General features: G+C 44.9%; 1 protein-coding gene across 1 annotated transcript in view; it reads left to right on the forward strand.

Moving 5' to 3' along the window:
* Window positions 1-27,696, forward strand: part of LOC147727731 (sulfotransferase 6B1-like) — a 319,304-nt gene that overhangs the window by 201,330 nt on the left and 90,278 nt on the right. Inside the window, exon 6 of the mRNA XM_086961729.1 lies at window positions 17,240-17,396. Coding sequence (XP_086817855.1) covers window positions 17,240-17,396 — 157 coding nt within the window. The remainder of the gene's footprint in view (window positions 1-17,239; window positions 17,397-27,696) is intronic.

Here is a 27,696-nt window from a genome sequence, read left to right on the forward strand (position 1 = left end):
ATAATATTTAATTACCAATCAATAATTATTTAACAATTATATAATTAACAAAACAATTAATTAAAAAGCATTATTACTTAATTAAATTTAAATTACTTCCCACCCTATTACCCTATAAACCCACAACCTGTTACAGAACATAATTATCAATTAATCAATTAGTACAAATTAATTACCAATTACTTAAAATTAATTACCAATTAATTAAAATGTATTTATAATTCCTACCAATTAATAATTAACTTAGTATAATTAAATTACTTCTCACCCTATTCCCCTATAAACCCACAACCCGCTACAGAACATGATTATCAATTAATCAATTAATAAAAATTAATTACCAATTAATTTAAATTAATTACCAATTAATTAAAATTAATGTATAATTCCTAATAATTAATAATTAATTTAGTATAATTAAATTACTTCCCACCCTATTCCCCTATAAACCCACAACCCGCTACAGTACTAAAATTCAAAATGTAATTAAATTACATAAAAATAAATTTAAAACATAATGAATACATAAAAATGTACATAAAATTAATTTAAAAAAAGATATAAGTAATATCGAAATTATTAACATAGATATTACTAACATCGATATTTAAAACATCGATATTACTAATATCGATATTAAAATCTATCGATATTACTTACCTTCTATATTATGTCCCTTCGATATTTAAACTTCGATATTATTGTATATCGATATTTAAATATCGATATTTTGTCTGCATACCATAGGCATATATAGAGTATCACTTGCGTGCTGTATGCATGCCTCGCACGTTAAGTGTGAGGATAGTAATGGTGTCTTTATGTGCCATTGGGAAATAGAAGGATTTGGAGAAAGGGGAGGGACCGTGGAGTCCGACAATGAATCTTGGCCCATCCCACCTCCTCCAAGTGCCTGCGTGGCTGAGTGTTGCCGCGGCCCTCTGATGGTGTACAGTTAGTTACACAGTGTAATGTGATGTGATAACTCGGGAAGGGATAACTGGGTAGGGGAACAGCCCCAATACTGTTAACCTATTGCCGGAAGCGATACGTCCAAACTGACTCTCATATGAGAAGAGAGCTTGTAAAATTATATGGGGGTGGCGTTACATGTCTGCGAGGTGGTTCTCTGCTACGGGCTTTTGTATGATCGTTGTGCGCCAGCTGGTCTGTGATAGAACCGTGTAGGTGCTGTGTTGGCAGTGCATGAAAACTCCTATTGTAAGTTGTACCATAGTTCTGCTGGCAGGGAGACCCCACTCACATAGTCTGCTAGTGTCCAGTTCAGATCATGGTGTCGGCGGTCTGATGGGTGACCAGGGACTCGCTGTCGTCGTCCCCATCTGATGAAAAGAGGTATGAAGCGCGGTCCATGTCCTCTGTGGGGAAGGGAGGCTGAAGCTCCGCTACGGCTTGTAGGGCTTTCCGGGGTTCTTGTATTATTTGTTCTAGGTCGGGTGATTCCAAGGATCGGGGCAGTGCTGCAGTGTCTCTCCCGTTGCGTCGCTGTCTTGAGTGGCATCTCTTGGAACGTGGCACCTTCAAGCGCCGGGAAGGCGCAGAGCGTGTGTGGCCTCTCTGCTAGAACGCTGCGCGCAGTGTTGATCCGCCCAATCATGAGCCGTTGTGGATAATTTTGAGCCGTGATGGGAAAAACAGGAAATGTTGTATGTTGTCTGCCCGCAGGCGGCGCTTGACCTCCCAGAACGACGATCTTTGCTATTGTACATCACGGGAGAAGCTGGAAATAAGATGATCTGCTTGTTCTCGACATAGATGGGGCCAGACTGTCGGGCTGCCCTGAGTACTGAATCTCGCCCAAAAGTGTAGGAATTTCGCGAGCAATGGTCAGGCAGGGCGCCGAGCGGGGGCTTGCGTGCCGGGACCCGATGGGCTCTTTCAATGGAGAAAAATGCAGTATCATCCACGCTGGGAGTGAAGGATTTAGGCCACGATTCCATGTACTGCATCGGGTTAGTGCCTTCAATGACTTCTGGGAGCCGCAGCAATCAGATGTTGCAGGGCCTCGAGTGTCCCTCCAAGTCGTCAATGCGCTCCTCCATGGTGGTCATGTGGCCTAGGAAGGTTTGTAATGTCTCTTGATGCGCGCATACTGATGGCTGTATGCTGGACATCACCTTCTCATCATCCAGTACTTTGTCAGCCAGTTGCAGAGGCCATCCCGGAGTAGGCTGATGTCTGTCATCAGGGTACCCAGCCTTTCCTCCATGGACACCCGGGAATGTTCGATGGCTGCCAGCACTTGATCCAGTTTGTATGATAGGGATTGGTCCGGTGAAGCTGCAGTTGCCTTAGACGTGGAGTGGGTACTCGTGAGGTTATCTGGTGTGGTCTCCGGCACCGCCGTGCTCGGTGTGGCCTTCGGATTCCCCATTATGCTGGTAACGGAGATGCTGAGTATGCAGGGCGTTGTGTATGCCTGTGTCGGGCGCAGCGGAATTACCTGGTTGTGCGGCGTGCCATTGGCGATCCGGGTGCTCCTCCGGAGGCAGCCGCCACCTGCAGTAGGGAAATGCGTCGGAGTAGAGGGCAAGGAAGAAATTCTAATAGGATGTAGCGGAGGCACGCTCAGGCGGTCCCAGTGTCCAGTCGTCCACTCATGGCCCAACCTCCACTCTGGAGCGAAGCGGTGCTGGAAATGAAGGTGAACGGGTGGAGAGGGGGAAAAAGCCAGCAGCCAGGAGCTGGGCACACTTCTGACCCGCAAGCCGCACCAAATCTAATTGGGCCACTTCTGTGGAGCCACCAGGCACACTCTTGGTGGTCACAGCTAAGGGTGGCTGCACACACTGCACTCGCGCTCACCTCCCACCTCCACATCCACCACGTGGCAATCGTGCCTAAGACTTCCTGATCGAGTTTTTCTGGTCCGCACTGACTTGGCAGAAATTGCAGTGACGGATAAAGAGGTGACCGTGTGGTCGTACCGCGACTCCTTGAACCATTCGATGTCCTCACATCGCAAATCCGCCCTGTCCCAGAGGAGACCAGAGAGGTCCCAAGAGCACGCCTTTTATCTTCGGAAGGGGAGGCCTCAATGTTACAGATCCAGCGCGGGTGCCTGGGCCTCAGCCGCCGCCATCTTGTGGCCAGGCATGTCTCAGAATCAGCGCAGCAACCCGACAAGGGTGGTGGCATGATGGCCCCTCCAGTGACAGGTTATCCCTGGTGTATATTGGTGAGAAGCAGATGAGGTGAGAAGGGAGGAGTAACCGGTTCACCACGGCACGTGCTGGTCAAGCACTCCCCTATGTCCAGGCACCAGTGGTTGTCTTGTCGTGTGGCAGCCCCCTCCTCTCGATGTTCAATGCACTCCGACGTTGGGCCTCAACTTGCTCCCACCCTATTGCCAGCCGCAGATTCAGACAGGCGCTATATTAAGGTCAGGCACCTTTAATAGGTTATCTCCGCCACAATGCTTGCAAGGACTCTGGAAAGGGCCCCCTCCCCGTCCGCTGACCTCAAATATGCTGTGGCGGGTCGCTCCTCATGTCTGGATCCTCTGCCAGCATGGGCCTGGGCCATTGGTGGCTTGAGTGGCGTTTTGGGAAGGAGTGTGAGTCCCGATCGCCGTTCCAGCCCTGAGCACTCCGCGGGCACCATGCCAACCCCTACTGGTGCCTGCAGGGTTTCATCTGCTACGCTGTCCTTCCAGGATGTGCTCTCTGCCCTGTGGACCTCTTTGCAGGAGCCCCGTGGCCAGTCACGGTCTCATCCGATCGGGAGTGGGCTCCAGTGGTTAATGGTCACCATCTTGTTTCTAGAGCTGCTGCCGAGAAAAAGTCTTAATTCGCTGGAAATCTGCTCCGGAGCAGGACTCAGCTTCCAGCGCTAGATACTCCCAACATTCAGTCACCTGGGTGCTGGCTTTCGGTTAGTTTGGGCACGATGTGACGGGCCAGTTTCATGCCCATATTTGGAGACTCAGCAGGACATGTCCGCCATCGTAGCCTGCTTGGCCACGCCAAGAAGAAATGCCCTTACCACAATATCAAACATTTACTTTTACCTAATCTAGTTCAAAAAGCCTTCTCGTTGAAAAGAGCATTTTCCAGTTATTCTCTTCCATTTCCAAGTGTCTTGAAACAACTCCAAAGGCTGTTATATGTATTATGGTTCAATTATTTTCATTAATGTAAATGTGTTAATACACTGAACTACATTCAGTTGCTGGTGTGACTTGGCAAAAATATGTGTTTACCTGTGTTTAAACAGCCCCTGGTAATGAGTACGTTATTTCATTTAAACAATATGTTACCACTTTTCTTTGTGCAAATTTGGGTCCCAGGAAGAGCTAAGTGATAAATCAAAGTTTGCAACCGAGGCTGGTCAAAAAATCAATACATTTAAATAATGTGAAGCACTTTATAATCCACAAGGAAGACAGAGAGTGGGTAAGTTTTCAAACCATTAAGGTTTATTAAAAGTTGTAATGTTTACAGAAGGCAAAATCATTAAGTTAGTGTCAAACAATAATCAATGTATGAATCCATCAGTTCAATTCAATTCAAAACTTTATTTCGTTTATTTTTCTAAAACCATAAAAGTGCATAATAAAAATACACCACATTACAATTTGAAAATCATCGTCACAGCAAAAAGAATTTTTGATAACTAACTAGGCCCTATGTCATGGATGGGGGAAAGGTTTACACAATTCATCAATAATTTCTAAAATTGTTAAAAACGAATAAAAAAATATAAAATATTTACATCAGGAAGAATTAGATAAGCAGGGATATACTAAATTTTTTAGTTCATACATTCCATTGTAGTTAAAACTATCACTATTCAGACAAAAATAAAAGAAAGAAAAATTACTATTCAAACAACCAATCGTTGTTACTGCACACCAATTATATATTAAAAACCTGTGTCGTCTTAAGATATTTAGTCAGTCAACATATTATCCACTAACTGCCATATTTTGCTCTGTAGAACATTACACGCATAACAAATCTAGACACACAAAATACTATCAATCGTGCAGTGTCTGATAGAAAAAATTGTTCTGCCTCCCTATAGTGTCTTACTTTGAGGGTATTACATAAGGGTTTAATCCATCTTTCATTCGGGATTTTGTACGCCGGGCAGAAAAATAAAATGTGTGTAACATTTTCCTTGACCAATGTAACATATTTACAGAAACTGCATTTGTCTGAGTCTTTCTCAGGAGTCTTGTTGCCCCATTTAGATTTTTTAACGTTGGTCTGTAGGACCCCATATCTAAATTTTAGGTATAATGACTTTGCCACCGGGGGATAAACCTCATCTAAGAAAGATTTAAACTTGGGCTCATCTTTGAACTGGAGGAACCTTATGAATAAGGGTCCTAAACTGGCATCCTGTAGTAAAGCTTCGCGTTGATAGTCCCAAAAACGACGCTTTACTATTTTGCTACAGGATTTCGTTAGCTCCTCTGGTTTTTCCCAGTAAGTTAGTAGTCCTATTTTGTTAAACCAGGTGGCAATGTGTTTGAACCAAGGGATATCCTTTACAATACCAAAGGGCATAAACTCTTGTAGGCCCAGTCTGTAGTGGATAAGCTCGTCGGTGGTCCAGATTCTTATCCAGTACATGAGGGGACGTAGCGCTGCTAAGCTGTCAGTGCGCTTTAAAGTGATGTCCAGAAAAATAGATACCAATGGTGTTCTTCTTGGCAACGATAGTAACCTACGCACAAAGTCATTCTCACCCACTTCAAAGTTAAGTTTACAATGCGGGCCCGAAAGTTCTGCCCCATAGAGGGCTGCGGATTGTGCCTTACATTTGTAGACCTCAATGGCAGGTGATACAGCCTTCAAGGTACTCCCTCCGTGTTTCTTTAATATTGGCATAGAATTTTGGAGCAAGATTAATTTAGTTTTTTCTAATTGAGGTTTCCACGACATTTTGGAATCTAACGTGATACCTAAGTAATTAAAACTGTTCACATATTCCAATCTTTCACCTTGAAGTTCCAACTTTTTTTTGAAGAATTTACTTGGGTTGATGGACATATATTTTGTTTTGCTCGGGTTAATCTCAAGACCCTTTTTAATACAGTATAAGTGGAAAGTATTTATCAGATTTTGGAGCCCACCAGGAGTTTGTGAAATTAGAATAGTATCGTCTGCAAAGAGTAATGCAGGAATTGCCCCCCCCGCCCCCCTAGCTTAGGTGAATCACTTTAGCTTCCTTCGAGGAAGGAGGGGATGTCATTTACGTAGAGGGAGAACAAGGTTGGCGCGAGCACACAACCTTGTCGCACCCCACGCTTCACTGGGATTTCTCTAGTGAGTTCTCCCCGGGGCCCCATCTTACTTTTGCAAAATTATTTTCATGTATTCTAATTAGTTGTACTAACAGTTCGATGGGCACTCCAAGGTTTCTTAAGTGGATCCAGAGAGTGTTTCTGGGAACCCAATAGAAAGCAGCTCTTAGATCCACGAATGCTACATAAAATGTACTGTGTCTAACCTTAATATATTTCCAACACAGGCATAAAAACCTAAAGACCTGGTCGATCGTACTAATCTTTTTTCTGAACCCTGCTTGATATTTTGTTAGCAAGTCCACCTCTTCGATCCAGGACGATAGACGCAACAAGATGTGTCTTGCAAATATTTTCTGTGGAATGTCTATAAGACTGATCGGGCGGTAGTTCGCCGGATCCAGTCTATTCCCCTTTTTAAAAATTGTGACAATCTCCGCCCCCCTCCATGATTTCGGTATTGGGTCAAAGTTTGCTATGGCGTTACATAAACCATTCATATAAGGGACCCAAGTTGTCAGATCGTGTTTTAAAAGGTCTGCGGGGATTTTGTCTATTCCCGGCGATTTCCCAGATTTTAATGTTCCAACAACATAGTTTGCTTCTTTTGATGTAAAATGTAAATTAGCTGCCTTCGCTGACTCTATCATATCACCCGTCAACTCTGAATTATTAGTATTGGATTCATTTTTTGATTCAGAGTAGAGCTTGGAGACGTGATTGACCCAGGTATCCTCAACCAGGAATAAATCTCTCTGTTTGCTACCAGCCCTATTACCTTTCGTCATTAGGTTCCAAAACCCTGCCTGGTCCTTTGTCTTAGCTGCTCTAATAAGACCTTCCCAGATCTCCTCATCCCAGGCTCTTTTGGCGGCATCAATTATTTGATTATATGCACGCCTTAGTATCTTTATTTTAGATAAGTCCTTTCTTTTTATTGCTACTATTAGCTCCGACTTTGCTATACGACATTCCTTAGAGTACCAAGGTTTTCCATGGCTGACCTTATCAGTTGCCTTTCCCCTCTTGCTTTGGGTTGTTTTACTTAGTATGGGACCGAGAGCTTCTACCAACCTACCATGTAGGTCAGAATCCAGAATCCATTAGTTAATATGGAGTACAAATCATATGAGTAAGAGGAGCACCCTAGTCTGACCTAAGCTGTCTCAAAAGTGGACAAAGCATTTCTGCATATTCTGTTCTACTCTGCATTAGCTTAAATCACACAATTCTAATATTTGCGACACCTGCACATAGGTCCCATAAAACAATCCAATCAGATTAGAGGTAAAAAATACAGTCTTGAGTTCATTCGTTTGTCAGTTACCTCCCCAATACAGCTTCTCTAAGGGTCCTTCAAATTTAAATTTATCTGTAACAAAACAAGATACATGGGATCGGCCTGAACTCTGCAGCTGTACTTTTGCAACCAATAATAACATTCTATAGTTATCACATAAAAGAAAGTGCTTCACATGAGAAAGAAAGGAAAGGAAGATCATGTTTGAACTTTTGGATATTAGCTTTGTATAGAAATAAAATGGACACGTCTCACAAGGTAAGATCGCAACCAGTGTCAGACATTTTAAAATGCAGGTCTCCATCAGCTATGGACAATCTCAACGTGAGTAATACACACTAAATAGCATTTGCAAATCTACATATTAATGTTAAATAAATGCAAAAACATTTAAAATGAAAAAAACATCAGATGCCTGAGAATCTATTAATACTAAAGGGAAGGAGACAGCATGCTATAAACCCAACGCATGTAAAAATCTCTTGCCTGGCTCAGTTGTGTGGCAGTGTCTTGGACTATTTCTCTACTTCTTGATTATGTGTTGTAACCTACAAAGATTTCAGATAGTTGTGGCATGCTCATTCTCTCAATTCTCCAGTCAGGATCTTGAAGAATGGGGGCATATCTTTTGAAAGTTGTCATCCTGGTGTTTCAAGGACATGGTGAATTTCTCCCTTCCCTGAATTTCCCAAAGCCAGTGTATCCAGACCCTATAGTTGGTTGTCTTATCTGTGCCACAAAATGAGATGATAGCTTGCTTTGCAGTGCATTGAGTGTGATGGATATGTCTGTTTACAACAGATTCCAAGGATGACATGTTAGAAGCCTTAACACCTTGGCTGCTGTGACTTTTCCCCTCCTGTGCTGAACTTGCTTGAATACTATAGTTTCATGACGAGCTCAGCTTGTCATAAGCACAGCTCAACCGTGCCTCATGACGAGCTGAGCTCGTCATGAGCATCTAAAGGGTTAAGCTCGGGGTCTGAATGATGGTATTGATGTCATTTAGTACTGACTAATAATATCATTATAGTTTCGGGCAATGCCAAAGCAAGGGTAATAGTCTTCTGGGGAGAGTGCATTTCCACCAACACTCTTCTGACTTTGAAGGATTTCATGCTTTATATCTCACTGGGTCAAACATCAATATCTTGAATTTTTTTCTACTAATTATGTGCCAGGGTCACACATGGGGGTAGTTCAAGCTCTAAAGTACAGTTCCGTGCTCTATTTCTGTGTAAGCAATCTCCCAATCTGAAGTTTCTATCTTTTCTGACCTAGTGTTTTCTCAGTGAATTTTGTTGGAGATAGGAACTTGAACTTGTCTGAGAGGCATTGCTTATTGTTCTCTTTGTGTCTCAAGAAGACCATACTCTTTCTTGAGCTGTTTTAATCATGGTATACCAGCAGAGTCGAAGAGGTAAACCATGAATTTACAGCTCTGCTCATTTCAGCTGCAAAACTCATCACCTTTGCATGCAAGATGATGGTGAGGAAAAGAGCCCTCTCTTTCTCTCCCATACCACCATGGTGGCTTGCTCCACTGGGGAAGAATACCATCCACAGGAATTATGCTTTGGAAGCCAAGGGATCCTCCTTAAATTAATGCTTGCTATTATTAAGTCTATGAAACCTCCGCTGTTAACAGATTCGGGTCTCAACCACTTCATCATGTATCTTACTTAAACGGCTTGATAGCAGTATATAATGTTTCAGATGGCCAGGCCCCGCTCTTCAGGTAGATGGCTTTACTTCTCCTTAGTAGAAATGTTCAATGCTGCCTGATAGTGTATTTTAATCACAGTAGGGTGGTTGTAGTGGGAGAGCCTGGAAAACAAACAGGAGCTTTGGCTGGACTACGGAAACGCCCTCTACGCGGGAGCCCCGGCTAAGCTGCTGAAACGACTGCAACGCATAAGCAACACCTCTGCCCGCCTGATCCTCAACATCCCTCGACACAGCCACATCACACCCCACTTGAGAGACCTGCACTGAAGAGGATCACCTTCAAACTCCTCACCCACGCACACAAAGCACTCCACGACACCGGACCAACATACCTCAACATACGACTCACTTTCTACACCCCTAACAGTCAGTTCCGTTCCACCGACTGCGCCCTCGCTACCGTCCCCCACATCCGAAGAGCGACTGCCGGTGGCAGATCGTTCTACTACCTCACCGCTAAGACCTGGAACACCCTCCCAAGCCTCCTACTGCAGACCCAAGACCTACTTACCTTCAGGAGACTACTCAAGACCTGGCTCTTCGAGCAGTAGCAGCACCCCCATGCCCCCCCAGCGCCTTGAGACCCTCACGGGTAAGTAGTGCGCTTTACAAATTTCATGATTGATTGATTGATTGATAATGTCATTTTGATCACCTCTTCTTTGCCAATCAATGAATTGCCATGGCCAGGATTGTCATTTGCATCATATTGCTTGGGTTAGCTTTATGTAGTTAAAAATATGTATTGTGCTTTCCTCACCGAGTGCAATTTGAATCCCCAGATATGTGATGGGGTATGGAGCCAATTCTATAGGAATCTAACTTTGCAGCTGGGTGTGTTGGTTCTCAAAATTCATATATATATATATGGATTTAGGATTCTTGCATATTCAAGCTAAACTCTGAATCCTCCAGGATATCCTGCATTTTATCAACTAACACTGATAGTGATCTTATTGAAAGTCTAAGGAACACCAACACGTCATCAGCGTACATACATAGTTTATGTGTGTCTCTGCCTACTTGGCAAAGAGGAGGGAAGAAAGGGGGCACCCCAGCCTGATACCGCTGTATATATCAAGGGATATCAAAGCATATAATTCTATCCTTAGATTGGTGCTTGGGTTTTTGTAGTCACTGAATATCCATCTGTATAAATTAGGCCAAAACCTAACACTACAAGGTTCTCTCTTAGATAGGGCCAGTGTACCCTATCAAACACTTTTGAAGTATATGTTGCTACCAGGAGCGTATTTTGCTCTGTTCACTTAATGCTGTTGGTTGTCTGTTCGTGTTAGGGTGACAATGTCTGCATTGGATGAACCCACATTGGTCAGGATCCACCACACCAGGCATAAGGGGGTTTAGTCTTTGCACTAGAATACCTGTGAATATATTAGCGGTTGGCCTGGGTGATCGATGCTTTCTCTGTACCCTGGTCCCAGGAGATCCTGTTCATCTTCCTCCCATTTCTCTTAATTCCCAAGGTCCTCAGGAAGATTCCGATGGATCGGGCAGAGGTTCTTCTGGTTGTTCCAGAGTGGTCCCAGAGGCTCGGGTGTCCCCTTCTTCTGGATTTGGCAGTGTGCCCCCATTGGCAGTTTTCCCTGTACCCCTCTCAGCTGGCTGCGTGCTCTTCTTCTCATCGCTTCCTCTCTTTTTCATATCCATCTGGGGGTCCTGCACTTGACAGGTTGGATTTGTTGGATCAGGCTTGTTTGCTTGAGGTGGTTCGGAGCATCTAGTTGTCTCACAGGCCTTGGACCCTGAGATCTTACGGTTGGCATTGGAATAACTTTGACTCATGGTGTCATGGGAAGAGTCTGTCTTATTCTTCCTGTCATCCTGTCAGGGCATTGGCCTTTTTGAGGGGTGCTTTTGTCATGGGTCTGGCTGTCTCCACTATCCGTGCCCTGTTGTCTCCACTTCCGGGGCTCTACTGTGGCTCCTGTCTCTCCCTTGGTGTCTCGCCTTTTGCATAGTTTTTTGTTTGAGCATCCTGTTTCCTGCTCTCAAGGTTCCTACTTTGGATCTTCCCTTGGTGTTTCAGGTATTGACTGATCCTCCGTTCAAACCCATGCTTTCCGTTGACCTTAAGTTTCTTTTGGCTAAGGATCTTTTTTTTGTGGTCATTTCTTCTGCCAACGGGTTGGTGAGCTTGGGGCTTTGCTGGCTTCTCCCCCTTTCTTACTTTTTTGCCCAGACAAGGTGATTTTGCATCCTAGTCAGTCTTGCCTGACTTCCACTGTCAGGAGGATATTGTCCTTCCTGTCTTTTTTTCTCAATCAATAAATCAGGGTTTTGTAGAGTGCACTACTCACCCGTTAGGGTCTCAAGGTGCTGAGACATAGGTGTGAGCAGCTCTGTTGGGGTCAGTCGAAGAGCCAGCTCTTGAGGTCTTTCCTGAAGTGGTCAAGTGTCAGGCTTCATCAGAGGTGCAGGGGGAGATAGTTCCAGGTCTTGACTGCAAGGAGGAAGAAGGACCTTCCACCCGCTCTGGTCCTGTAGAAGCATGGGACAGTGGCTGGGGAGAGATCGGCAGAGCAGAGGTATCTCTTCGGAGTGTGGAAGGAGAGGAGGTCGTGAAGGTATTTAAGCCCGATGTTGTGGAGGGCCTTGTTGGAGTGGGTGAACAGCTTGAAAGTTAATATTATTTTGTTGGGGAGCCAATGTCAGTTGCTGATATGTTGGGTGATGTGGTTGTTCCGTAGGATATCGAGGATCAATCTGATGGTGGCATTCTGGATGGTCTGGAGTTTGCGTAGGAGTTTTTTTGTTGATTCCTCCGTAGAGGCCTGACCCGTCCTCTCTCGAGGAGGAGGTTCTCCATTCTGTGGATGTGCTGCGGGCCCTCCGCATCTTCGTGGATCGTACCCATGATTTTCGGAAGGTGGATTCCTTATTTGTTACCTGCGGTCTCTCTGGGATGGGTCTCAAGCCTTCCTTGTCCACTTTGACTCAATGGGTGAAGTGTGTGGTTCTCTTGGCCTGCGAGGCTGCTTGATGTCCTTTTCCTTCTTCTGCCTAGGGGCATTCCACTTGGGGGGTTTCCTCATCCTGGACAATTTTTAAGGGTACCTCATTACGTAATATTTGTAATGATGCTACATGAGCCTCTCCCCATCCATTTGTTTCCATTATGGTCTTAAGTTGGGGATAACAGCTTCTGCTGCTTTTGGCGCTCATATTTTGTCTGCTGTACATGATTTGTGAATTGTACTCTTTTTCTTTTGTAATTAAACTGACCTGTTGGTTTTTACTGCATCTTTCTGTTCTTTGTGATTCAATCACCATGCGCTTGAGTATGGGCTCATTGATAAGGAATGAGACGGGAAGACGGATGAGGAGGTAATGCCTGGTTACTCACTGGTAATATTCGTTACTCCAAGTCCTGGGCTTCCCATCCATTCATGAGCCCATCCCTCCACCCCTTCCTGTTTCTGGTGATTGTTTTGTGTTTGTCATTTTCTTGTGTTTCTTTGGTATTCTCAGGCTGTTTGGTGATGCACTTCACCCTTTATGAATGCCGGGTAGGCAGCGCCACATATGGGGAAGTGTTTGACCTCTGCTATGTAATAGGTTTCTGCAGGAGCAGACAAGCTGCTCATTGATAAGGAATGGAACAGGAAGACAAGACTTGGAGTAATGAAGATTACCAGTGAGTAGCCGGGCCTTTTCATCTTCTGCTTCAGAGAATCGTTGTTTTGCCATGTCTGTTTACTCATCTGTGTTTGTCTGCCATCTTTTTCATGTTGTCCAGTCGGTCAGAGCAATAGTTTAGAGGCATTTTGTCATTTCAAAGAGAAGGGCATTGATGTCATCCTTCTCCACTTCTTCCTCCAATCTTTCTTGTTCAGTTGGAGCATGCCCCTCCTTGCCCAGGAAAGGCCTTGAGGTCCGCCTCCAATTGAGTGGCAATTTAGTTTGTTTTGGACTGCCTTGCACATTATTAGCAGTCTGATTCAGTGTTTTGTGCTCATAGTTTCCAAATATGGCAATAACACTTGGCTTCACTGTTTTCCTTTCTGTGTGGGCCCAGGCTTTAATAACACTGCCATTGCACTCTGGGATCCGGCGATAAGCCTAGTTGCAAGGCGAAGCACCAACCTGTGAGGCAGTGAAGCACGCACCTGCCCCCACTGGTGCCAGGTAAGCCCCCCCTCTACTTCTTTTGTACCCAATGCTTGGGAACCATGCCCATGATGTCATTTGGGGGTCGCCAGGTGTAGCAACTGAGACCACTGGCATGGTCCTTGCAACCTCAATCACTTCCTGGAGGTTGTACCCCTGGCTTAAAAGGGGCAAATGCACTACCAGGAACAGAGGAACAGGCACATATGACTGTCCAAAATGCTCTAGAGGCTCTTCATGCAATAACCACACTCCACGCTGTTACTTGAAGAGTAAAAGGCTATTTTATTAGGACAAGGTTGCAACACTTAAAACTATATAAAACATTACATAAGTGCAACTATAACTCTTAACATAAACCATACAGTTTCATTCTATCTTCGCCATTCTCAAACACCATCTCATCTGCTTAACTCCTCCTCTCTCACTCTCTGGCCTCCTTCCATATCCCCTTTCCCTCCAAACATCCTCCCTTAAATTTCCTTTGTTGCTCATTGCATCCCGCACATCGCCATCAGTCACGTGTGCACCCTTCCCTTCTGCCTGTACCTGACTCACCACCCCTCCTACATACCACCTATGCCATGCAACCTGTCCCAAAGTAGCAACGCTGTAATCGATCTACACCCGTAGCCCCATTCTACAACCTGTAAGGTGGGTGGGCGGACTAACTTTTATTAACCCTTCCCTCCTGGTGGTGCTTGGTGTCAGGAAGTGGCCGAATACTCCTTTCCTGACACCTATATAGCCCTACCTACTCCCACCCCTTCCCCTTTCCCTTCCTGTCCCTAAACCCCCACCTTTTCCTTCCAATGTTGCACAAAGTACCCCGGGGAAGACTGGTCTGTGACCCTCCCGTCCCCCGGGGTCCATCAGTGGCAGCATCCCTCGAGATTGTAATAGTTGCAAATTGCAACTGTTACAGTTTGGCCTAATCAGTTGAAATACAGCCGAGCAACAAATTTCTCAGGCATCAGACAGCCCCAAGCAGGCCTAGAGATTTTCAATATTGCCCAGATTCAACTGCACAGAAGTTGTTCTGCGCAAATTCAAGCCACCTTTGCTGATCTGATACGCAACTTGCCGAGAAGGCACACATTTTACAAGAGTCACAATAAGTGTTTTTATTTCGCATTCTATAGTCATACAATCTATCTATTTAATTACGTTGTCTGTCCTCCAATGATTTGGGTCGTCGTCTTGGCTATGTAACCCAGGCGCTTCATATTTCCTTTGCTTGCACACAAACCTGTCGCGCTGAAGAAGGTGTAATCCAAATTTGGGTCTAACACCGAAACGCGCGTCGGCGCTGGAGCCCTTGTGGCTCCTTTGTTGGCATCTCTTCCCTGGAGAAAAATACAGACTATGGACTGTATCAGTGCCTTGCAATGACAACCAACTGATCTTGGATTTTCCATATTAACCAATATTGTCAGATTTTTCTTTTGATGCAAACCTCTTTTTGGAATATATGACTGTGTTTGGCACTATTTAGTACATTGTTATCTGACGGAATGTATGAGTATGAGTATGTCTGAGTCAGTGTTTGCCTGATTGTTTGAAAGATTGTGTGTGTGCGACTTAGGATGGTTGTAGAGTTTGTGGACATTTATTGCCTTTTATGTTTTTTCTACTATGTTGATCAAAAAATCCAAAAAAATATGATATCACTAACTCACAAGTATTTTGTACTATAAATGGGAAGGGTACCCTATTCAGGACTGTTTTGTCTATATCAGTGACGTATAGCACTTCATAAAGAAATTCTTAGGCAGAGTGTCTCTTGTGACTACAGCAGTTCTGCCAAGTGTCATACATTTTGGGTTAGGATTAGGTATTTTGCTACAAACTCTGCATCACAGCTCAGATTGGAGATTGTCAAGTAATTAGTTAGCTAAGCAAATAAACTGAGTGGTGTGTGTCTCTGCTTCATGCCTGCACTGGCGCAGATTAATTTCTCTAAAGGAAAGCTCTAGCCAGAGTCAGTCATGCTCGGGGCAGGGTCACTGCAGCTAATTACAGGTATGGGCAGAGCTTTCACCCTTATTGCACTCTTCTGTTGTTGCCTAGGTAATTGGTCTGCCCCTAAGAAAATAAGCGGGATCTTCCCCAGTCCCCAACCACACCTTCACCTGTTTCTGACTCCTGACAACCAATTCTATCAGTAGATGCCCAGAATCTATAGTGGCCCAGTTGCGCAAAATGCCTCTATTCTTATTTACCTCTATTGAAAGAACAACATGTATGTGCTTTAACTGAGTGTGGCCTATGGATAACATTAAAACAAAAGGGATATGATCACTCAGACTGGTTTGAAGAATTGCAAAATTAAAAACATTCTGGCACCATTGATATGAAACAGCTATAAAATCATTAATATTGCCTGTACCTTCCAAGTGTTGGTAAAGTGGTACAAAGCCTATTTAAAACATCCCCACAGGATTATGCTCAAAATGGAGTTGATCTGTATCATCATGACCCAGTGTACTGCACACTGCATTCATTGAAAAGGATCAAAGTTTATTGTTAATATCCCCCCCCCCCAAAATTACAGCAGAATCCTCCTTTAACTCTTCGAGTGCTGAGCTTAAAGATACGTTCAATGAGTTTGCTATATTAACATTCTTACAATTAGAGTTATTATGATAGAAATTCATAAGAACAATGGTCAAACTGGTACAAGGGGGCAAGCATATCATTTGAAAATAAAGCGAGGTAAGAAAATATTGGTTCCTTGTATTCATTTTAAAGTGACTCTTTTTGTAGTGATTTATGGGGTTATGGACAGGTTGCCCCCCTCCAAGTAGCTGAAAACACATTTTTACAAGGTGATTTAGGGCCAAAAGTATACACCCTGAAATTGTGCATGATGAGTTAGGCTTAGACGTTCTCATTGAGCAGCTATGCCTTGGCCCTTTAAAGCTTTGGAAATCGATTTGATTAAAGCAGGGTCTCCAAACCGGTCCTGGAGGGCCGGATCCATGCCAGATTTTTAAAATTACTACATGTATCTCAATGGGGATATCCAAAAACTCTGCCATGGATCCGGCCCTCCAGGACCGGTTTGGAGACCCCTGGATTAAAGGATATACTTAGTTTTAGCAGAATATTTCTGCAGTACTGTTTAAAATTGGAAAAATCCTCCCAGATCTCATGGCTGGCGTATGTGCCATGTAACCTGCAAGCCCTAGGGTCGTCCGATCTGTATGGCAATCCGGCTGTTTTAACTCACTCTGTGGGCAAAAAGGCTGTAACATCGCTTAGGGACAAGCTGGCATCAGAGCGCGAAGACCTTGCACTAACGAAACACTCTATGCGGCATGCAATTTTAGTGCAAACTGTTAGCAATGTGGAACCATATTTAACCTGAAATATGACATGCCATCAATGTTGTTTGTGGACCCATTTCAGGTTGAATTTATTTCCCCACCTTATCCCCTTTAATCAACGTTGTTTTTCGTACTGAGACCTGCCCCGCTGTCATTGTGACAATATAACGATTGACAATACTTTACATGTCACTATATTTTGTCCAAAATAAAATAACCTGTGGTACAAGTTTCTGTTTCAAATTTTAAAGCCAATGAATTTTACCCAAGTCAGGCCTGCTCTATTGTTTTTACAGCTTTTAAACTCTCGTTCTGTTTGCTTTTTTTTGTATTTTTTTTGGTGGGGGCTTTAAAATATGAAAGCGTTTGACTATGACAACTAGTATGTACATTTTTAACGAAATCCTATGTCTTTTATGATTTTACTTGTAATATTGAATGAAGAACTTTGTATTTTGACCCTTTTTCTACTTACAGGATTTGGTTGCTGCAACTACAAAAATAGCAGATTTCTTCGAGATACGTTTGACTAAAGAGCAGATTAAATTCATTGCAGAGAAAGGCAGCTTCAAAGCTATGAAAGAAAAATCTGATGAGACACATGGCAGATTGGGCTCAATTGTTTTTAGAAAAGGTACATTTATATGAATATATTTCAATGTATTTGACTCAGTTATTGTATGTGAAAATGCAATTGAAGATAAAAAACGAGCAGTGAAAGAGAACGTGAATGCTATTCTGGAAAATTTAAGTAAGAATATGTAAAGTTCCTTCTTTCCCCAATGATGACACAGACAACGTGGTACAAGTAAGGGGTTTATTTCTTTCCAAGTAGCGGTCAGAGAGCGCCGAGCCGCTTTGCTCCCGGCTCCGGCACTCGCGCTCTTTCTATGAGATGCGCGCACCTCCCCCAACATGGCCGTGGGCGCGTTACGTCATCACGCGACGCACGCCAACTAGAGCGCTAACATTACAGAATCAGCTGTTGTGTTGAAGAACTGGTGCTTCTCTAGGAGGCTAGGTATGTCCTTGATCCTTTTGTGAACCTGTATTCTTGGAGGTTGCACTACTGAACATCGAAACCAACAGTATCATGATATAAGAATATCGAGTACAAAATAGCGAGAGACAACAGATCGAAAGGTAAGTGCATACAGAGAAGCATAGATTTATTATTCCTAACTCACCGTTTATGTACCTAGAAGACATATGTACCATCTAAGTACATATATGTGGGCTCAGGAATAGAAAATCTAGATTTTCTAACCAGTCAATATTTTATTTTTTGAGTGGCTTGGTTGACGTTGTCCTGTCTCTGGACCTCTTTTGTGGCTTGGTCTGAGGGTTGCACCAATTTGTGACCACTGCTCGATTTTTCCCGTTTTTTTTCTTGTTCATCCTGCCCTTGTCGCCATTGAAAAGTTCATTCTTTCCCCAATGATGACACAGACAACGTGGTACAAGTAAGGGGTTTATTTCTTTCCAAGTCGCGGTCAGAGAGCGCCGAGCCGCTTTGCTCCCGGCTCCAGCACTCGCGCTCTTTCTATGAGATGCGCGCACCTCCCCCAACATGGCCGTGGGCGCGTTACGTCATCACGCGACGCACGCCAACTAGAGCGCTAACATTACATATCTCCCCTTTTTCCCACCAATGAAACAAACATGAAAACTTATAGTCCATCACTCATATCATAGTCCTGGAACCTGGATGGTCTCACCACCGCTCTCCCCCCTCGGGTGCGTCTTACCGGGGTAGCGGTATCTTCTCTCTCCTGAGTCTCTCCAATACCTTCTCTCTGGCTCGGTTCAGCTGGGCTCCCCATCGATCTCCTTGCACTCCTCTCCATCTCTATTCTGGGGTTATTTCTGCTGCCCTGCTCCTCACTTGAGTCTCCCTCTTCCGTGTCCATGTCCAAGTTGGAAAGTTCATTTCCTTTATCGAGCTCCGCTGCCCCCTCCTGCTCCTGCTCACCAGAGATCCACTGTAATATTCTGTTGCACCTTGCCATCCGGTCTTGCGACCATACATTGCCATCGCTTAATAGGGCAGCTCTATCATACACCTCTTTGACCTGAAGGGGTTTACTGTATTTGCTGTCCCCCTTCCTTTGCATCACCACCAGCTTGACTCACACCCATTCGCCTTTCTCTAATCCAGTGTCTTTCACATTCCTTCGTAAGTTGTAGTACTTGGCATAGACCTCTTGTGCTTTCTCCAGGTTCGCATAAACCACTGCTGGGGACCATTTGCTGGTCACTGTTTTCTCCTTCCACACTCTGTTGTCCTTCGTGAAGGGATCTCGGCCCCTCAGAATTTGGAAGGGGCTATACCCTGTCCCCGTGGGGGTGATTCGGTACGCCCATATAATTTTCCATATTTCCTTCTCCTAGTCCTTGTCACTCATTATGGCCGCCTGTACCGATCCCATCACCACTCGGTTAAATCGCTCGACTAGGCCATTCCCAGCCGGGTGATATATGGCGGTGTGTTTGGACAGGATACCATTTCTCTCCATGAATGTAGTCAATTTTTCTGAGGTGAACTGAGGTCCGTTGTCGCTCAGTATGGATTTGGGAATGCCTTCTCTTACGAACGTATCATTCAGGAACCTTAGAATAGTCTCTGTGTCCATTACTTCTTCCACCTTCACTTCTGGCCACTTGGAGTATCTGTCTATGAGGACACACACGTACTTCTGGGTTCCTTGTCCGTCTAAGATCGGGCCCAAAATATCAATAGACAGCTCTTCCCACGGGTTCTTCGGAGACTCAAACTTTCCCAGCGCTGGTCTTAAAGGCTTGAGTATTTTGTCCGCTCCTTGGCACTGGATGCATTCCCTGACGTACCGTTCAGCTTGCAAGTCCATGCCTGGCCACCAGTATCCCTGTTTGGTCCGTAGTTTCATCTTCCCGATCCCCAGGTGTCCTTCATGGAGTATCGCTAGTAATCTCAGGACGATTCCTGCTGGGGGATGACCTTGCCTCCCCTGCATACAAACACTCCCTTATCATCCACTGACAGTTCCTCCCTGACCTCGTAATACTTCCGTAGATTTTCACTGAGGTGTTTCTTTTCTGGCCATCCATTCACTATGCACTCCTTCACCTCCTGTATGTCACGATCTTCCTTATTGGCCTCGTCCCACTCTTGGTTGCTGATGACCCTTTCCTGGTCCTCCATTAGGGCTACCATTTCCTCTCCAGCTTCCTTGTCTTCTTCTTCTGTCTCCATGGCTGCCGCCCTGCTCAAATAGTCTGCCACTTTATTCCGACTGCCCGGGATATACTCCACGTCGTATCTGTACTCCAAAAGCTTCAGAGTCATCTTAGAAATTCTGGGCGTGGCACTGGCATGCCCACTTGGGGTGAGTACTTTCACCAACGGTTTGTGGTCAGTCTTCAACTGGAACCGTGTACCCCATAGAAATTGACAGAATCTTGTCATTGCCCACACCACGGCCAGCATCTCCTTTTCTTTGACGCTGAACTTTTTCTCCGTGTCACTCAGTGTGTGATATGCAAAGCTCAATGTCTCAACTATTCCTTGTCCTCTGTCCTGCATCAACACAGCACCTAGCCCCTTGTCACTAGCATCTGTTGTGAGCACTGTTCTCCCTTGGGGGTCGTAACCTTGCAGGGGTACGGCGCTTGCCACGTCCATTTTTATGCTTTCTAACTCCCCTTGTGCCTCTTCCGTCCAATTGAAGGTTGCTTTTTCTCTAGTTAATTGTCTCATGTGGTGAGTTTTCGTTGCGAAATGTTGAACAAATTTACTATTGTATTCTGCCATGCCTAAAAAGGACCTGACTTCCTCCTTGCTGGTGGGGGGTGGCGCGTTGCAAATCGCCTTCACATTCTCAGTCTTGGGCGTGATTCCTTGCACCCCAATTTCGTGTCCCAAGTAGGTCACTGACTCCATACCTAGGCGGCACTTCTCCCACTCTGCAGTTAGGCCCTTTTCCTCCAGCACCCTCAGCACCTTAGCAAGTTTCGCGTCGTGGTCTATTTTGTCTCGCCCCATCAGTAGGATATCATCCTGGAAGTACTGGATGCCGTCCACGTTCTTGAACAAATGGTGCATCAGTTTTTGAAACACCGCTGCCGCTGATGCCAGCCCAAACGGCATGCGGCGGAACTGGTAGCCTCCGAAGGGGGTGATGAAGGACGTTAGCCTCCTACTCTCCGGGTGCAACGCGATATGGTGGTATGTTGAGGTTAGGTCAATGGTGGAGTACCACTTGACTCCTCTTGTTTTGGCCAACATCTCTTCAATCCGTGGCAAGGGAAACTTCTCCACTACGATGTTTTTGTTTAACTCGCGCAGGTCTACGCATAGCCTGACCTTCCCACTGGGTTTCATCACCACTACTAGTGGTGCCAGCCATTCGGCACACGTGATTGGTTCAATTATGCCCTTTTTCTCCAACTCCTGCAGTTCTACCTGCACCGCATCTCTCACTGCGAGGGGCACATTCCTCACCCTGTGGGACACCGGTCGCGCTCCTGCTTTGACTATGATCTTGTGTGCAAACTTCTCTAGTTTTCCCACCTTGCCTCCGAACACTTTAGGGTATTCTCTTTCCCATCTGTCCATATCCGGCCATCGATCTGGTTCAGTGAGCAAAACCTGAACCTCTCCTCCCAGGTCCGGTTTGATGCCCAAGTCCCCCTGGTCCATCCATCCCAGTACCGATGGTCCTTTTTCTGAGACATACAGCTTGCAGTTCGCGCTGCGTCGTTTAAATTAAAATTTTAACAGTCTGTACCCTACCATGGGTATGCGGTCACCATTGTATGAGACGGGCCTTATATCCAGCCTCTCTAGCTCCGAGCCCAAATGTGGTTTAAATGTCTTGTTCCACACCGCCCTCTGGACTATCGTGTAGGGTGAGCCCGTATCTGCCACTATGTTTATTGGCACTCCACCAATTGTCATGTCCAGTACAGGCTTGCTCGATCTCTTGGTGTCCACGCATAACACCTGGTCGTAAATGCAGAGTACCGTGTCCCTTTCCTCGTGGTTGCTCTCCCCTTGGTCTTCTTGTCCTTGGTCGACGTATTTCACCATACTCCTGGTTGTCTTCCTACGGCACACCTTCTCGTAATGCCCTACGATCCCACAGAACATACATTTGGCGCAAAACGCCAGACATTTCCTGTCATAGGCCTTGTGTGCTGTGCTTCCACATCGGTAACAGGCATTCTTGCCGCCTCCTGTTTGTTTTCCCGGTGGGCCTGGATTTTCCCGCCACCTGTTCGGTCCTTTCTGTGAGGTTCCCTTGTTCTTACCATCTCTTCGGGGCTCCTCCTCTTCTATTCTGTTCACCATCCGTCTGGCCAACGTCTCTTTCTTCCCCGCCTCCACGCATCGTCGTGCCAACTTCGCTTTCTGAACTATAGCCATGGCTTCCTTCAGCGTGGTATCCCCGCTTGCCCATAATTTCTCTTGCACGGCCTTACTTGTGGTGTGCATCACTATCTGGTCTTTTATGAACTCATCTTGGAATGCGGCATATCTGCACGTGGATGCTAGTTTCCTTAATGCCGCTACATACTCTTCAACCGATTCCCCAGCTTCCTGCTTCCTCTGTTGAAAATTGTATCGGTCAATCGAGACACATACGGCTGGTCTGTAGTGCTCGTTTAATTCCTCAATTGCGTGGGCATAGACATCGTCATTGGTGTCATCACGCTGTTTAGGTACTAAGTTTTTGAATATTCTGAGCCCCTCCGGACCCAGGTTGTGTAATAGTATCCGTCTCTTCCTTTTACTTGTAAATTTCTCCTCGTTTTCATCCTCTAGTACTTCAAAAAAATTATCAGTATAGTCTCTCCAGTCTTCCCACTTTATAAGGGGTTCTCCTGGCTTGGGCACGAACGGTACAGGCGCTGTTGCAAAAGACGCCTGCGCGCACATGGTTTCGCGCCTTTCCGGCGGTGCGATCCCGCTTTGGCCCTTGGGACTGCCTGGTGCGCTGTCTTCCTCCTGCTTCTTTGGTTGAAGTTGGGGACTCTTTGTCTCTTCCCCTTCACTCTTCTCTGAAGTCGCCAGCTCTCCTGCCCCTCGGGTGTGCAGATACTGTGGGGTTGCCCCTTGCGTTCTTTCACTGCTGCGTGCTCTATGTGACCTTCTGTGTGCCCTGTCCGGCTCCCACTGTAAGTGTTTGCGTGGGGGGGGGGGCTCCCCGTACCTGGTTTTCTATGGCTCCTTTGTGGAGTGGGGTGTTGTGGGCTCTGCCGCACTCTCTGACGTCCCTGGTGCTCTTTGTGTGGCTTGGTTGACGTTGTCCTGTTTCTGGACCTCTTTTGTGGCTTGGCCTGAGGGTTGCACCAATTTGTGACCACTGCTCGATTTTTCCCGTTTTTTTTCTTGTTCATCCCGCCCTCGTCGCCATTGAAAAGTTCCTTCTTTCCCCAATGATGACATAGACAACGTGGTACAAGTAAGGGGTTTATTTCTTTGCAAGTCGCGGTCAGAGAGCGCCGAGCCGCTTTGCTCCCGGCTCCGGCACTCGCGCTCTTTCTATGAGATGCGCGCGCATCCCTCAACATGGCCGTGGGCGCGTTACGTCATCACGCGACGCACGCCAACTAGAGCGCTAACATTACAGAATCAGCTGTGGTGTTGAAGAACTGGTGCTTCTCTAGGAGGCTAGGTATGTCCTTGATCCTTTTGTGAACCTGTATTCTTGGAGGTTGCACTACTGAACATCGAAACCAACACTATCATGATATAAGAATATCGAGTACAGAATAGCGAGAGACAACAGATCGAAAGGTAAGTGCATACAGAGAAGCATGGATTTATTATTCCTAGCTCCCCGTTTATGTACCTTGAAGACATATGTACCATCTAAGTACATATATGTGGGCTCAGGAATAGAAAAGCTAGATTTTCTAACCAGTGAATATTTTATTTTTTGATATTCTCTCCTCGATACTGTGTCTAATAAGTAGTTTGGTTTCGATATTCAGCGGGCAGACCATTCTTGAATAATCCAATGTTCCTGTTTACCTACTGGCTCCAGTGTTTTTAATTACAGCAGAGCACACAATGAAATGCAGGGGGCTTGATTAAAAAAATATGTTGGTGCAGTGGCAGTTGCAACAAATTGTTAGTTTTAAGCTGTGACAATGAGTCTCAATGCTTACCTCAAATAGTCTATATTAAATGAGCATTTAATGTTCATGAAGTTTCACTTACTTAACTACTGATACAATATCCTGTAAACCGCCAGGTGGAGATGGGGAATATTTTTAAAAATGTTAACATTATTGTGCTTCTTGATTTCACACAACTGGTGCAGAAACAAAGTAGAAACAACAGTGTGGTGAAGAGATGCAAATGCCAAGAACTGAAACACATACTGCTATTCCTAACAGATGTATGTTGTTACTACGCATGCTTTTAAAACGCATGCCTTTACCACGCAGGTTTTACAATGCAAGTCGTTACAACGACTTGCGTTGGGGGGCGCTGGATAGTGAATAGTTTAATTTACTATTCCAACTCCAGTGCCCGTGGATAGTAGGGAAGGTTTCGGATAGTAAATTAAACTAACGAATATGGATCGCATTTGATGTGGCAGGGAGTACTCTCCGAGAATATCATCTATACATTTACCCATATGAAGAACTCCACAATAGGAATGGATAGAGTTCTAATTCTCTACTTGGATAATTATTGATTTCTGGAATTGGCGTATATATACCGTTGATACATTTGATCTATATGCCCTGAAGAAGTCATTTGGGTGACTGTGCCCCATGACGAAACACGTGTTGGCATTGGTTTTTCCATTGGCTACGTTGATGTGAATTTGATGAATATTGAAAGACTGACGAAGAATTCTCAGATGTGTGACGAGAAAAGATAAAGGAAATAAAAAGGAATTAACTTATTGGACTCTTGAAAGTATATATCTTTTCTCTAAAGACTATAAGAAGACGTTTTGTGCTCGGGAACTACTTATTCTTTGCCTTTGAATCCTCTGGTTCTACAGAAGATTCCCCTTGGGGACGCAGGTGGCCGCTTTCCCCAGTTCCCTTGAGCCACCTTACTTGGAAAACACTACATTGGTTGCAATTGCGCAAACACTACCCAGCCACCCTTTGTCTTGTATAGTAAATTAAACTATTCCCTATCCTACAGCGCAAGTCGTTGTAACGACTTGCGTTGCAAAAGTTGCGTGGTAAAGGTACTGCGTGGTAAAAGTTGTGTTGTATACGCTGTTCCCTATTCCTAACAAAGTTGGAGTTTATTACGAAGTGCCAGTCTCATTTTTTCACGATGCCCAAAAAGTATTTTCAGTGGCTGGAGAAGAACTTCGATGGCTGGTGTTAGGAATGGGGTTATTAATTTATTCATTTGGGAGCGAAGTACCCCAACCAACTTAATATATTCACACTAGTTAGAGCAAAATACTTCTGAGGATATCCTCAGAGAACTTTGTGAAATTTGTAAGTTGTAATGACAATGTTAGAGTCAAAGATACAACACAAAAACATTTCCTGAATCCAATTTTGAAGATTGGAATGAGCAATAACTACATCAAGATCATTCAAATATGTTAATAATAACCAAAGATATGATGTTTTTAGTGTTTTACGGTAAAAAGTGCCAAGGAAAGGTAAAGTATCCATCAAAAGTCACTGTTCTCAGTGATTTCATGCCGACCGCCATACTGTGGAGGTAGGATACACCAAGCAGGTCATCCCAGTCAAAGATTGTAGCTTTTTATGTTTACCAGGAAATCAAGGCCAGCTAGACCTCTCATGAGATGCATGTGGCCGAAAGGTATAACTTCTGGCTCAGTGGAAAGGGGAGACCAAGAAGAGATGACCTTCACAGAAGAGATGACCTTCACAGAGGGGCCTGATTAAAACTTAATATATGTACATGTGTGAACTAATAGTAGAAGAGTCAGGGAACCAATAGTGTGACATTTGGGGGAGTTGTGTGATATTTGTGTTGAATTTGGATATTAGCATTGATTATGGATCATGTGCAAGGAAGGCAAATGTGAAAGGATCGAGTGTGGCGCGGGGATTGCATTACATGTCTGGAAAAGAGATTAAGGGGGACGAAAAAGGGGGGTGAGCCAAGAGCGTGCTACTGGATGTTCGAGCTCTGGTGTCAAGCTACCATCAGACCTCACGGACTAGCATTAGTATCAGCAAAAAGGCAACCATATCTGGAGGTAAACAGTAGATCTGTCTTGTACTTCTCTAGAAGAGTCTCTCATAGGAGGCAGTTTACTACATCTCAGTTATCCATTCATCATGAGTTGGGAGAGGTAACGAGTGGCAATAATGGAGGGAGCAGTTCCTTGTAGACATGAGCACTGTAGCAAGCAAGCGTCCGTCATAAAGGGTCAAGGAAGGGAGATCAGTCGTGTCATGGAGTATGATCAGCTGTTGAAAATGGGGCAGCGGGATTTGAAATGTCTCATTGAGGGTGTTCCCTATCTCATGCCAAAGTCAGAGAATGTGCAGGCATTCATGTAAGATGTAGACAAAAATGTTGCATTCCTCTTGGTTATATCTCTAGCAGTTTGAGCGGTGGAGTAAACCAGCTGAATTCAGTTTTTATGGTGTCCATTACCAATCTTGGGGTGTGTTGACCTGACAAAATAGTGTAATTGAGTGTGAAAAACAAGTAAGGAAAACAGTAAACTTACTGGCTGGAAGTGCTGTTAGTCATTTTCCATCTCTAAGGGAGGCATCCATGAAAGAGGAAATAGACAAGATCCATGACAAACGTCGCTAACTGGATGAAGAACTGTCTGCAGCTGAACGAAGACAAGATGGAAGTTCTAATCTTTTGCAACAGCAGCAACACATGGAACGACTCCTGATGGCCATCAGACCTAGGAGCCACAGCCACTCCCGCCAGCCATGCTTGAAAACCTCGGAATCATCATTGACAACAAGCTCACTATGAAATTGGAGATCAACGACGTCTCCTGTGCATGCTTCCTCACTCTGCGCATGCTACGTAAGATCTTCAAGTGGCTACCCCTGCACATGAGAAGCACAGTGACATATGCCCTCATCACCAGCCAACTGGACTGCGGCAATGCGCTCTACATAGGAATTGCTGCACACCTTCTACAGAGACATCAGACCATACAGAACACCAAAGCCAGACTCATCCTTGACCTTCCTCGACGAACCCATATCACACCTCACCTATGAAACTCCAATGGCTCCGTATAAGAGATATGCCAATTCAAGCTGCTGACCCATGCACGCAAGGCTCTATACAACTAAGAGCCCGTCTACATTAACCACCGCCTGAACTTCCACCAACCATCAGGAAGACTATGCTCCACCTCCCTTTCACTTGCCCCATACTCCCCGCATCTACTGAAGCAGAAGTGTAGGATGCTCCTTCTCCCACATCACAACAAAGACCTGGAACAGCGTCCCCATGCACCTCTGGACCATCACTTACTTTCGGAATTCCGAATGGCCCTCAAGACCTGACTGTTCGAATAAGCCTCTAGGGCCTTTAAATATCCTGATTGATTGATTGATTGATTGATTGACAAATGGGAAGGAAAAAAGCAAGGAACAAGTCAAGGACTTTGAGGATGGAATTGTTTTTTTTGCAGCTTTATATAGCATGAACTCAACCCAAAGATATCAGAATGCTTTTTTATGAGCATCAGTTGCCTTACAGATGGACACACTCATTTTGTTAGGTACGGGTAGATTAAGTGATTTGCCCAGAATCAGAGGATGTTGAGCATCCCTGCCGAGAATCAAACCCAGTTCCCCAGCTTTGAAGTTGACTGCTCTAGTCATTAGGCCACACCCTCTCCCTATTGAGGAGTAACGCTGAGGACAATTTGAAGGAGAGACTGCAGGACACTGATTCAATCCCTATGACTCCCTGGGGTGTAGAGGCAGGGAAAACATATGGCACTGAC

The sequence above is a fragment of the Lissotriton vulgaris genome, chromosome 3_1, assembly GCF_964263255.1.
Source record: "Lissotriton vulgaris chromosome 3_1, aLisVul1.2, whole genome shotgun sequence".
NCBI classification, from domain to species: Eukaryota; Metazoa; Chordata; class Amphibia; order Caudata; family Salamandridae; genus Lissotriton; species Lissotriton vulgaris.